This window comes from Plutella xylostella, chromosome 31, assembly GCF_932276165.1.
Source record: "Plutella xylostella chromosome 31, ilPluXylo3.1, whole genome shotgun sequence".
NCBI lineage: Eukaryota > Metazoa > Arthropoda > Insecta > Lepidoptera > Plutellidae > Plutella > Plutella xylostella.
Genome location: NC_064011.1, coordinates 632,583 through 646,476, shown reverse-complemented (window position 1 = coordinate 646,476; position 13,894 = coordinate 632,583). Strand labels below are relative to the sequence as shown.

General features: G+C 36.8%; 1 protein-coding gene across 1 annotated transcript in view; it reads right to left on the bottom strand.

Moving 5' to 3' along the window:
* Window positions 1-13,894, bottom strand: part of LOC105393096 (hemicentin-2) — a 417,028-nt gene that overhangs the window by 34,144 nt on the left and 368,990 nt on the right. The window contains exons 6-7 of the mRNA XM_048632261.1: window positions 13,254-13,403; window positions 2,348-2,505 (exon numbers count right to left, since the gene is read on the bottom strand). Coding sequence (XP_048488218.1) covers window positions 2,348-2,505; window positions 13,254-13,403 — 308 coding nt within the window. The remainder of the gene's footprint in view (window positions 1-2,347; window positions 2,506-13,253; window positions 13,404-13,894) is intronic.

Below are 13,894 nucleotides of genomic sequence, written 5' to 3'. Positions count from 1 at the left end.
TGGGCCGACGGGTCTCTCCCGTATAGCTAGACGTATTAGGTACGATAAGTTACTTAAAATGCTTAAAGTTAGAAGGCTTTTGCGATCGTGAGAAATGAGGTGATTGTTTTTGAGTTTATATTGATGGAATGGGATAGTTAAAATCTAATAACCACTAGTGAAAAATTTATAAGTTAATTAATATGCGGAGACATCTCACACACGACCCCAAGTTTTCTTTGCTTGTAATATGGGTATCGGACAGCTGATATGTCTACACAGATACACATTAACACCCAAGACCCGAGTACAAATATCTGCCCCGGCCGGAAATCGGAACCTGGACCTTCGGCAAAGCAGTCTCTCGGTCACTAACCACTAACCACTACACCATTCGGTCGTCCAATCCTAACTTACCCTGTATCATTCAGTCACCTCTAATTTCCTTCATTCACCAGAATGAAGGAAAGCAGAATCAAAACTCGGTTAAGTAATCAAGTACTTATTTAGGAAATCGCTTAGATAACATGACGTTACCAATTAAACTCGTTTTTGTTTCTTCCGGTTCCGTTTTGGTGCTGAAATCCTGATTAAATGGTTCCGATCAAACATTAGAGCCTGAATGTTCAGTGGCACAGCACTGTGGGTTGACAGTGGCGATGTTACAATCTTGTTCTTATCCTGTCGGTGACAAACATAAGAGATAGCAGGTGGAGTAGCGTAAAAATGACCCAGTCAGTTGTATGGTCGCTGCTACACAAGTAGGTATACTAATTACAACAAGGGATTAAAAATGGTATGAATACGCATACAATAGGTATACATACGCTTGGTTCAATGGTGACGGACGGAACGGGATACGACTAGCCTAGAAAGTCATTTTCATGCATAAACTACACTGAAGTATGTTATTGATTGACTGGTAATGTAGGCACTGCAATATAAGAATATGCTAAACTTGAGTTATTAAACTCAGCTTCGAACAACATAATGCTAAGTAAAATTTACAAGTCAGCGTAGTGACATCTATCGGCGCACCCCAGAACTAACTCAAACAAATAATTACAGCATCTTTTCTACAAAACATCTGCACTGTGTCTGCTTGTTTCAGGAAAGGGGAATCTTTTAATTTTATTACGATTTTAATGAATTGCTCTCCCGGTCGTGAGCTGACGGTGAATGGTAAATAAGAACGTAATGGCTGAGTAAGATATGTTTTTAATTTATGGACCATAAAATATATGACTTATATTATTTTTAAACGTTTTCATTTGTGAACAGAAATAGTTAGGTAATTTGTTTGTAAATCTACAGTTTTACAGCTACATACAACTATTTATACAGGGTGTTGCAAAATAGGTATTCTAAGCCGAAACCTACATGTGCAGCATGTTATATCTAAGCCCGAAACTGAAATCAGAATTTGGAAATTCGCGAAAAAAAAATTTGTTTTTCCATAGTAAAAGTCACGTGACCAACAAAGTTTCAATGGAAAATGAATGAAATGATTTTTTTTTTCGCGAATTTTCAAATTCTGATTTCAGTTTCGGGCTTAGATATAACATGCTGCACATGTAGGTTTCGGCTTAGTATACCCTTTTTGCAACACCCTGTATACTAGACTGTTAGGTTGCTATTAAAACACATTATGGCAAGAAAATCTTGAAAAATATTAGCAAGAAGCTGAAACTTTTAAGCAATTTAGCAAAAAAGGTGTTGTCTTGACAAGATTGGATTTTCCGGGATTTTATCAAGTTAACATTTTGCGCAGATCTTTGATTCTGTTATAAGGGAGAACAAAATCTGACCCAGATTCTTCCTAATTCGGAAATTGCGGCTCGCGCGACTTGAATATTTAATAGATGGGGACTTAGTGCCTATTAGGTACTGCCATTTTTGTAGATGATCTAAAATAAGAAAAATATGTATACCTAATAAGGTAACCTAAGGTTAGGTATTACTCTGTCGGTTCGGGGCAGAAATTATACAGGGTGTGTTGTCCAAGTCGCAAGTATTGACTTTGTTACTTTGACCTAATTGAAATGACGCTAAGTGCCAATTTCTCTATAGTAGGTTAAAGCATAACCAGCGATTATTGCTTGTTTTTTGACACATTTGTCAAGATTTTAATATGGAGATGACGTATAATCGATCAACCTTTCCCTGGTTACAATTTAACCGTCTATTGTGAAATTGGAGCTAAGATGTGTTGTACTACTAATAGTCTACTATGGACAAATACCGTCAAACAGACGGTGCCACCGCTAGTAAAACGCAATGCCAGTGCTGGCTTGTGACAGACCATGGCGTTGGGCACTACACCAACAAGAGCAAGACTCTTAAATTGAAGAACAAGATCATAACATACCTTGACATCGCGCGTAGTGTGATCCACGGCCTCCGACCCGTTGAACCAGGTGAGGGTGGCGGCGGGCTTAGCGCCACTGACCGCGCACACCAGCGTGACCAGGGTACCGTGGGTCACGTGTTCACCTACGCCAGACACCGAGATCTTGTTGGGAGGCACTGCAATAGAGAAAGAAAGAGTTTATTCGCCTACAGATTACAGAACAAGGAAAACATATAACAACACAAATTAGGTACCTACACAGCTTATACCTACGATAAATAATAAAACAATATTCTATGGTTGCCAATCTCCATGTCGTGCACAGTGATAGCGAAATGGTTCAGACTCAGCATGTGCTATATATAAGAATAAGTAAGTTGGGTTTTAAGGGGTAAAAGGATAACTTAAGATGTGTGGAGCGCAGCCTGGGTAGTCGGACTGACAGTGTTCAGACTAGCTACAGGATGATTCACGTGAATCATCCTTAATCCTGACAAACCCTAGTACCGTTCTCGTGTTTGCCACCGACACGTTTAGATAACGATGAACAACAATTAAGAAAATCCACACATTAAAAAAATAAATGGAAACCTCCTTTTTGGAAATGTTTACTTTTTGGGTGATTTTACTTTCATGGCAGAAACAATAATAACATGTGTTTTGTTCTTGTTTTTGTTTTACATAGCCAAGTTTCAGTAATACTAGCTAGCTTTTTGAAAGCTGATTTTGAAAATTATTTGAATAAAAGGTAAGTTATTTGTCTAGGTTACCCTAACTTTTATCCCGGGATTCCCATGGGAAGGGACACTAAAATCGCAGTAAAAACTAAGTGACTCATAAATTAATACTTTCAAGTAGACATCTTAATTCTAACAAGCTATTCGCAACTTTACAATTCTCTATGGCAAAGTACTTATTTGTCTTTCGTTTTATTGTGTAGCCTAGTCCTCTGTTTAGTACTATTGCACCCCAAGGGCAATATTGTTAAGTGAATTTATTTTAAATGGCCTATCCTAAGAGAGGGTGCGCGTGATAGTATAAAGTAAAGATATAAAAAGTGGTATTAACTTGAAGTAGTATTTTACAGGCTGACTTAGTCTCTAGATTGTATTGTTATATTTTTCTGCAGCATGTTAAACTAGAAAACGTTAAATTAAACGTAATCAAATCAAATACTTTATTTCATTACCTGTATTCGCCATCGAGTGTACATTATCTTAATGTACATTATCTTAGGGCAGGCTAGGCAAACTTTTGATTGTTGATCATGAAAATAGGTTGTAAATATTATAATAAGTATTTTTTTTAAATAATATTATTATTTTTGTTATTTAATGTAGGTAATGTAAAACACTGTAATATTTTTTTGGAATTCGACTTTTTGAATGGCTTTGTAAATATATTTTTCCATAAAATATTACTGTTAAAAACTTAGGTTTTGACAGTAAGTAACCATAAAAATAAGTTTTCAGAATTGGTTCCACTCAGAAAAGCGATCAAAAACTATGTTTCCAATTTAGTACCCTTTGTCCAACGTAGGTATACTTTACATACAAGGTTTCAACCTATCACTTACACCATTAACCCCCCATTGGGGGACGGTTGTGGCCGCCCCGGGAAATTGCTAGTGTTGGCTAATGAGTAACTAGTCGTAGTGATGGGGACGTAACGATATATCGATGTTTCAATACTGGTATTTTATACAGGGTGTTGCAAAAGCTTATACTAAGCTGAAACCTATGTGTGTAGCATGTTATATCTAAGCCCGGAATCTATCTAATATGAAATCAGAATGTCAAAATTCGAGAAAAAAATACATTTTCCATGGTAAAAAATCACGTGACTAACAAAGTTTCTATGAAATTTTTTAAAGTATTTTTTATGATGGATTGCAATAACCTTATGCCACACATAATTATATATGCCCCTTTAAATGAAAATGACAGCGGCATTTATCAAACAATGAAAAAACACAGGAATCTGTTCAATCAAGTTATTTTTCAAAATACAATAAACTTTTGATTGATCGTCCATTCTGTTTAACAAAACCCCTTCAAAACTAATTATTTCGTGAAAGGTTAACAATGGGGTGGAAATGGAGGTACGTATTATCAATTTTGTTTTAACAAAAGGTATTGAAAAATGTGATAAATCGGCTATCCACGGTAAATGTTGGCAACATTGGTTAATTTATAAAAAATAAAGTTAAATAAAGTTAAACGGTAAATAAATAAAGTTATATACCTAATTAACCAAAAATGGCTGCATACTTCTGACATGTGCATACATCTGTTTTTCTATTGGAGGAAGGATTGTAATTAGGTTTGTGTTTGTTTTAGTAGTAGATTTGGAAAAACTGGTTGATAAAAGGCATTCATCGTAGACTCATCAATGAATATCACTGACAAAAAATGACAGTGTTCTTAACAGGTTTGTCAAAATTGTATCCTAGACCTAGCTAAATTTCAGCCAAAAAACATTTTTAAAGATACAGATATAAAAATAAACAAATTTGTCACTGTTTCAAATATAACAAGACCCATCCCTATTCGTAATAGGGGTGTCCAATTTAAACCTTTCAATATAGAGATCGATATGCGTCTAATACCTATGCCCAACCTAATGTATGTGTTAGGGTGTAAGGTTTAATTTAAGGTTGCCTAAAAATTAGTCTAGGCCCTGATTGGATGGCTAGTAGATTAATTAGTTTCTCATTTATTTTCAGTTCAATCTGTCCGTGTTTAGGGAATTTATAGACAAGAGTACACATAGATTTAGTCTAGATGTGCTGGAAAATTTCCTCTCTATGTTTTCCTTCACTTTAAGAGTTTGGTATCATTGTACTTAAATTAAATATTTCTAAATAATTAATTGGTACACGGCAGGATTCGAACCCACGACCTCACGAATGAGAGCCGAGACCTTATCCGTTACACCACCACGGTTCCTGTAGCTATAGGCTGCGTTATTCAGCTAACAGGAACTACCCCCATATTCTGAGTAACTGGACAGATCCGCACTGCAAACCCACCTTTGATTGAAATTGAAATCATGTACAGGATGAACAAACCTACAACGCAATCGCATATCTTGTGTTTGCTATGCAATGTGGTCCGTCAAACATAGTTTACTGGATGCGGTCAGGAGGCATAGACACCCAGGTAGACTCTATTTGCTGTTGATTTTGAAAGTCCTGACGTTATGACTAAGCTATGCAATATGACATAGCTCTGCTGGCTGAAGTGGCAATGGGCCGGCCGGTATATTATGCTGAATAGCAAATGACTGGTGGGGTAAACAAGTTCTCGAGCAGATATCACAACCCAATGATTTCAAAAGAAAGATACGCCCGTCAGAACGTTTTGTCAAACGAAAATGACACCCGCGCGCTGGCCCTAATTTATACAATTTATAACAGATAAATTCGATTTTAGGGCCAACGCGAGGATGTCATTTTCTAGAGCGGTGAGGCCTGTCCTTACGCTAGTTATATATAAGTCAATGCCACGACCAGACAGAAGTAGGGTGGGAACCCCCTAAAGCCTACTGTACTAACGACCTTAACTGGTGGTGGCTGGATGAGGAAGGATCTGGAAGGAGGCCGAGGACAGAGGGTTGTGGCGCTCCTTGGGAGAGGCCTATATCCAGCAGTTGACGATTACTAACTGATGATTGTGAAGTACCTTGTAAAGTTAATAGTTGATGTAGGTACATAAATGAAGGTAGTAGGTACTGCAAATGACTTATCGTATTTTCGATTTTCATTTGTTTTTGTGTGGCGCTCCGGATGCAAGGGTCATTTATAAAATAAAAAAAATCTTCTTCTAAGAACTCGAAAAAATTCAAAACAAAAATGCATGGTAAATAAAATCCGAAGCAAAAAAAGTAATAAAAAAGTTCTTAACCCCTCTTCTGAGGGAATCCTCACACACTTCACTTGAACACAAATACAGAAAGAGAAACAAGAAATACCCTTTTAACTCGAGAACAGCCTGTATACTTAACGCTCGATCGAGGGCGTAATTTGAACAATTTCGGTCGAGATTGAGTCTATAGCTACAGGGTGTTTTGTTTATTAATCCGTCATTATTGCTGATTGACTTCGTGTGAGGGTAAAATATTATGTGGATTAATTGGTTGTCGATTATTGCCATGTTTTCAAGAGTCGCGTTGGCGTAACCGTGGGTTCCAATCCCGCCATGTACCAATTTATTGTTTAAAAATAAAGAATTCAAGTATAATTATACCACGTACTCTTACGGTGAAGGAAAACATCGTGAGGCAACCTGCATATCTAGATTTATGATATCTAGATTAATGTGAACCTACCAACCCGCAGTGGACCAGCGTGGTGGGAATTGGCCCAAGCTTAGGACGGCAGTAGTGACCCTAATAATTAGTGACAAATTCAATAGGTATTTTGTTTGAATTTGAGACTACTATCTCGTAAATGTTACTTCTTTTTGACTTCACGATAAGGCCCCAGTTGAGTAAGTATACATTGTATTGATGAAGCCACATCGCACCTCAGTGTATTGTAATATTAATAATACAAAACATTATTTTATTGCTAATATCCCGAATGGTTCGGTAATAATAATTATTTGTGCCATTGGGATCCCCGATATGAGATACTGATTGCCTTATTATGGGTATAATGATGGCTTGTATATTGAGAGCTTTTCCCGTGAGAATTCTTAAATAAAAAATCTGGTAGGTATATCATTCCAAGGTCCAATCTATCTCTATCTATGCAAACATATAAAATATAATATACAAAATATATAAAACAAGACAAGTTAGTCCAGCAATTGAAGGGCGTCCCACACTACACTTGCCTGTTCGTAGGTCTGTACCCAAAAACTGTACACAAAAACCAAAACCGTTTTCGTTCCTTGGATAGATAGGTATGACCAAAAATTCTAAATTGATACCTAAATATGGAACAAAATATCTTACTCTCTTATTTCCAATTTCCGTATAATGGTTTTCATTTCCGTTTGAATTTTTTTTGTCGTTTATTTGTTGTTATTATTGCATGACTCTATTTCTTTTAATTAAAATGAGAATAAAGTATTTGGAGCGGCGTTTAGTGAACCCCCGAAGAAAAAGAGGGGAGTTATAAGTTTAACGTGTCTGTGTATCTATCTGTGGCAGCGTATCTCCCAAAACGGTTGAACCGATTTTCGATTTGTTTCTATTGGTCACATGTAATGTTACCCCAGTGTTCTTAGTTATATTTTATCAAAATCGGCTTAGCCGTTCAAAAGTTACGTGACTTTGAATATCGGGATTTATTAACATTGAATATTGCTATATTTTTTAAAGGTTAATCATGTTTGTTCCCGTTTTCGATAAAATGCACACCCTATCTAGGCTCCCGAATCACCCTGTACAGTTAGTTTTCATAACACAACGGTGGGTTACGTAATACCAGCGCCATCTAGTGACAGAGGCCGAAACCAACAGATTAACGTGCCTATGAAGGCTTATGAGGACTTAGTGGAGACAGGCGGTCACTCGGCGTAATCACCAAAGATTTGTTTGTGAATGAAATGGGAGACTCTATTTGTTATTGTTCTACGGACCGAAAAGGATTACTTATTATAGAGGGTAGAGTTTTGTCAGTGAACGCGAAGGGATCTTACACTCGCGAGCAAAGAAAAAGTTTCAGTGACAACTGACAATAGCATCAAATTGCTCCTAACCTGAATTGGCTAGCTTAATGACGCTGTCTGCTATATCTTGAAGTACATTTAGGCCTGGGTCTCCTATTTTATGCTATATGCGGCGTCCGACTTTGACGTAAACGTTTTGATCAACGTCCTATGGCCTACCTACGGCGTCTACGCGCCAACGTCGGCGTGTGAGGGAGACCGCATCAGTACATTTCTATAGTGAGCATCGTGACGCGGCCTACGGCGTGACGCTGGACGCAACTTGCGGCGTAAATAGGAGACCCGGGCCTATAACAGCGCATCAGAATATTACTAACTAACAACGTAAATATTGAGTTCATATTTTCAATTAAGTACCTAAATGTTTCAAAACTGGGCTATTTGTACTTTTTCATTGCTCGTGAGTGTAACTTGATAATGACAACGGTTATTTTGATAGATAGTACTCACAAGTTTCTACACTAAGGTATGACAATAATAGGAGGCTTTATTAGCTATTACTAAGTATAATACCTAAGTAATAACTGACTGTATTGTGTTGTTGTATTTGGGTCAGAATTGTATGGGAATGTTGAATATATTATTCAGAGACATGAAGGTTTGACAGCGGGGCATTCCAGGTCTAGGAAATGGATTTTAAGGTTTAAGGTTAAGGTAACAGTAGTACATAAATACATATATGTTTTTGAGCCAGCAGGTACGATAAGAGGAGGTCTTTTTGATATAATTTAGGTTAAGTAGTTTGTAGATTGCATATTCATTTGTTAATTATTATAATCTAATTTTATAGTTTCTATTTTGTAAAGAAATTGGTGTACCTAGTTAACAAAAATTGGATTTTGTATTAATTACATTCCTTGATAAGCATACCAAGTACCCATAAAATGAGTAACTACCTAGGTACATATTTTTTATCAGAAATACAAGAGGAAATGAATTACCTAAAAAAGTATTTTGATAAGAAAGTTTATAATGAACGGATTCCACGAATTTAGGTAAGATACTAGGTACTAGGATTTTAAAATTAATTAAGTATATTCTTTTCAGAAAATCCTGTTCTCCCCTTTTTAGATATTAATCGGAAGGACATAAAATGAATCATTTCTTAGATGGAAGATTGAATTAAGATAACTTTTATAATCTTCAAGGGGAGATGGGCCGTGAGATGCTTAAATATATTAATTATTTAATATTTTAATTTTTTTTTTACCTGTTAAATGAAGTTATAATGAAAGTTGGGTCTAAAGGTCGGTATTATTTGTATAGCTCACACATGTGGGTCATTCTACCAAACATCGATTTTTATGTTCGCGTGAAATAACTCTTAAAATATAATACTTAGACGTTAATAATGTACTATCACAATCAAGCCGGGATCGTGTTCTATGTGTTCTCCATAAAATATAATGAAAATTTTCATTATTTATTGAAAAAACCATATCGACACTATGTGATTTGTCACGTCGTGTCGATTGTTCGCGAGCGTGGTAGCACGGTTTGAGCAGCTATAAAAAAATATTGTGTAGAGATAGGATTATATTTCACATAATAAAATAAATTACAATACTTTTACTTATTCATAGTTAAATATTATATTTTTCCAACAATTAATTAAAAAAATACAGACCATTCTACAACCGTTATAAAAAAATAGTCACAAATGTCGACGTTCATAAATCACGATTTTATGAAGGTAAATATTTTACTCTGTGAACATATTTTTTTATTAATGGCAACTCTAAACCACACCTGTCATTGCCAAGTCTAAAATTTTCGTGGGGAATTAATAGTTTTTTTGTAATTCAAAATTCAATATACGTTCTACACCTGTGTCAAAGTTGACCTGTCACAAATGAGGAGGCTATAAAAAATAAATGGATCATTCAATTACAATTTTTGTTACTTGACTTAGTGAGTATGAGAGTACTTAGCACATTTTTAAAACATGCACAAGTTTAACATCATATTGAAGCTGATATGGCGTATTTTGTCGATGTTCTCACTAATGTCGATGTCACGCGTGATGAAAAATTGTTCGACAATTGTGATTTTGTTCGACACGAGGTGACAGATGCTTCTAGGACTTTGGTCAAATATCTATTAACTGTGTATTTTTTTTTCTATTGCTTATTGCATTCACTAATATAATTGTTTACCGAGATAAATATGTCAAAAAAGTTAACAGATGTATCAAACATGCGATGCAGGCGTTATTATATGTCTTGTCGACACTTGTGATTTTATTTGATCGACACAAGTGACTGTAGCTTGTAGTGTGTTGTGAAATTTCTGTTAATTATACTATATAATGTACCGATCTTTTTACCTAGGTTTAGGGTTTTTACCAAAATAGGGGTAAAGACGAAGTTAAAGCACAAGAAATACACGGTTTAAGTAATAAATATTAAAAATGAGTAAATTAATGCTAGAATAAGAAATTTGACAAAAACAATACAGTAATTATGGAAAATACTTTAAAAAAATAAAGTTTTTAAAAAAAAGGAGGCACCAGGATTAATGCAGATTATTTTAGACCATTAAAGGTTTACGATTATCAAATCAAACTTATTACAAAATGTGCTAAGGAAAAGACAAGGATGAAAAAAGCGATTCTGAGATTATTGATCTAAATAAAAATAAAATATTTGGAATAATAGTCCCAAATAATGTATTATTTTCATTTAATATGATTCCGATGACCTTGATTCATATTTATTTTGTGGTCACCTAATAAAACCTAAATTTCCACCATCAAAAAATTTCGACATTTGTGAAGACACTTTTGTCGAAATTTTTAATATATTTTTTAAACTTTTTTCAATATATAATTTCAATAGACAAAAACATATTATGGTTTATATGTAATGAGAATAATATTATAGAATAAAGTTGAGAACCTTAAATGATTATTTTATGATAAAAAACATGGATTGTATCACCCATGTCGACTTCATAGTCACTCGTGTCTATTTAATAAAACAAAAAGTTCATATTTTTTCCTAAAATAATTCTACTATATCTCTGATTTTTTTATTTAATGTTCCCATCATTATGTAAAAGTTAAAAATCTACTTCAATATGCGTAAAAGTTGATTTTGTTTTTATTTATTTTTTTAATCCGTACGGTAGAATTACCCATGTGCGTCCATGTCATCGGCATTGCCGAAGCTGTTTCTCCATACATTTATGACAATCCGTTTGGTGCGATACGTACGCTACCGATAGGTAGACGCTAATGTTTAATGGGGTGCATAAAAAGACCTCAACGAGTGACGTCTTAAACGCCATATAAGGGACAAGTAAATAAAATAAAATCTACAGGTTTTTAACCGTTGGAAAGTTAGTATTGTCGGACTCTACCTACATTTGATGTTGGCTCTACAAAACTAAAAACCCTCGAAGCCAAGCCTAACTACCACAGACAGATACACGGATACGATCAACTTATAACACCTCTCTTTTTACGCCAGTGGTTAAAAACGAGACCCACCCAGCCGCCGCGCCGGCGACACAAACTTTTGCCCATTTAATTCGGCCGACAAATAAATTTTCATTAAGAACCTAAACGGAGATACGGCTAATTAATGGTTCTAATTCCACAAGTACGCCCGGCGAATTCTGATAACACGCAGCTGGGGTTGAGAGAAAAAAAATAGGGGTTTTTTAAACCCCCGACTGACAACGGAGTTATAAATTTAGTTTAGTTAAACCTTACTAGCGGGATCGCGTAAGAAATGAGATGGTTCGTCATAGAACTAAATGTTACTGATTAAGATTTCCCGTACATACCTATTAGGCTTAATCTGCAATTTGAAGAAGCCATGGGTCGGTATTTTGTAAAAAGTAACTCTGCATTGCTCATGGAACATAAATACTTGTAGCCATGGCATGTAGGGCATCAGAGAATGTTGTTGCTGAACCATTCAACATGTAATGAAAACGTTCCACCTGCCATTGACGTTCCATATAATTATTATATTACCTATGACACTGGAACTATTTCATTGCTCGTGTCAACTTTCATTATGAAATCCAAAAAAACTAATTACTTTTTCATTTTACCTTTAGTAGTTACATGGAATAGCAGATTTTCACCAGGCTACTAGGAAGTAGCTACTGTATCTCCACAGGGGGTTACTCCCTAAATCGTTCAATTGACGGCACCGTAGCTAAGGCGGCAGTGAAGCTGCTTCCGAAGCTGGGGGCCGCGGGTTCGAATCCCGCCCTGAGCAAACATTTGTGTGATGAGCATTTGTGTATCTATCTATGTATTTCTGTACATATATTTATCAGCTGTCCGACACCCATATCACAGGTTCTGCCTAGCTTGGGGTCGGATGGCCGTGTGTGCGATGTCCCTACATATTTCTTTATTTATTCGTTCTTCGATTTAGAAAGTGACCCCGTGTCTCCAACAGAATCTACTTCCTAGTACGCGGGTCACGCGCGGCTGTAATACAAATCGTGTCTCCCGATATCGACACCATGTTTGCAAATGAAAGGAAACCGGCTTGGATGCAGGAATGCCTTGCACATTTTTGCTGGTTATCTGTAGGAGGAAATTGCATGCACGAAAGGGGCTCCTTGAGTGACGTGTCACTGATGCCTTAGGCGCTCAGCTCACTGCTAAAGTCGAGGCGGCGTCGCGGCGGCGGCGGCAAGGCGGGTCTTCCCTGTTTTTCGGTATGCAAGCCCGAACGACACATACTGAAGAAGTCGAGGTGCAGGTGAGGCGAGAACTTGACATTGTAAATTTGAAATAATTAGCCTCTAACGCGCAACGTCACGTCACTAGTCTTAGCGCCATCTAGCGCCGCCGAGGTGACACTGCATCGCAGCTGTCCTTCTCAAAGTCAGACTATTATAATTAGCAATATTTTAATGCAAACTTCTGTATAAAATTCGCTAACAGTGTCTGGGTTATATTATGATCTTTGGGTGAGCTACAAAAAACTACCTCTAACATCTACAACGCTATCTTAGCGCCATCTAGTGTACTATTGTATTTACTGTGTTTTTATTGTGGTTTTGTATTATTTTGTTGTTGCAGTCTGTGTGTCCACTAAATGTTTCTTTATCTTTATCTTTAGTTACTAACCTCTAACATCGAGCGTCACATCGCTGGTCATAGCGACATCTAGCGCGGAGGAGGTACGCTGCACCGCAGCTGTACGACTACCTCTAACAACCACAAAGCTTATCTTAGCGCCATCTAGCGTAGCAGCGAGGTACTAAGTAGTACTAACCTCGAACATCGAGAGCCACATCACTAGTCATAGCGCCATCTAGCGCCGCCGAAGTGACACTACACCGCAGTTGTCCGCTTAGCTCGCCGCGCGTCACTGTCAGTTGCAGCGTGTGTTGCACTGTTGAGTTGTCCGGGGTGGTTGTCTTAGCTGGAAGGAGATAAGAGGTTATTCAGGGGATTTATGTTGTAACAAGCTTGAGGGCATAGCACCGGGTACAAGTCACGCTAGAAGGGCTAGTACAAGGCGCATTTAAGACCTGACAAAAGTTTTGCGTCGCGCTCGCTCTTGAGTCTGCACGATTTCAGTGAGAGCGATGCAAAACTTATGTCACGTCTTAAATGCCCCGTGCTACTACCCCAAGACGTGACAAAAGTATTCCGTCGCACTCGCTCTCAAGGCATGTGTGTGAGCACGACGCAAAACTTTTGTTACGTCTTGGCATGCGCGTCTTGCGCCCTATAAAAATATGTATATTGGGATGAAAATTTCCCCATTGGGGGCACCAAACTTTAGTGGTTATAAAAGTGTTTAAAGATATACATAATTTTTTTTGGCATTTATGCGTAAGGGGTTAATTTATCTGTTTATCAGCAGCAGGCTTAACAGTGGAAGAGTCATAAAAATAATCCAAACTTTGG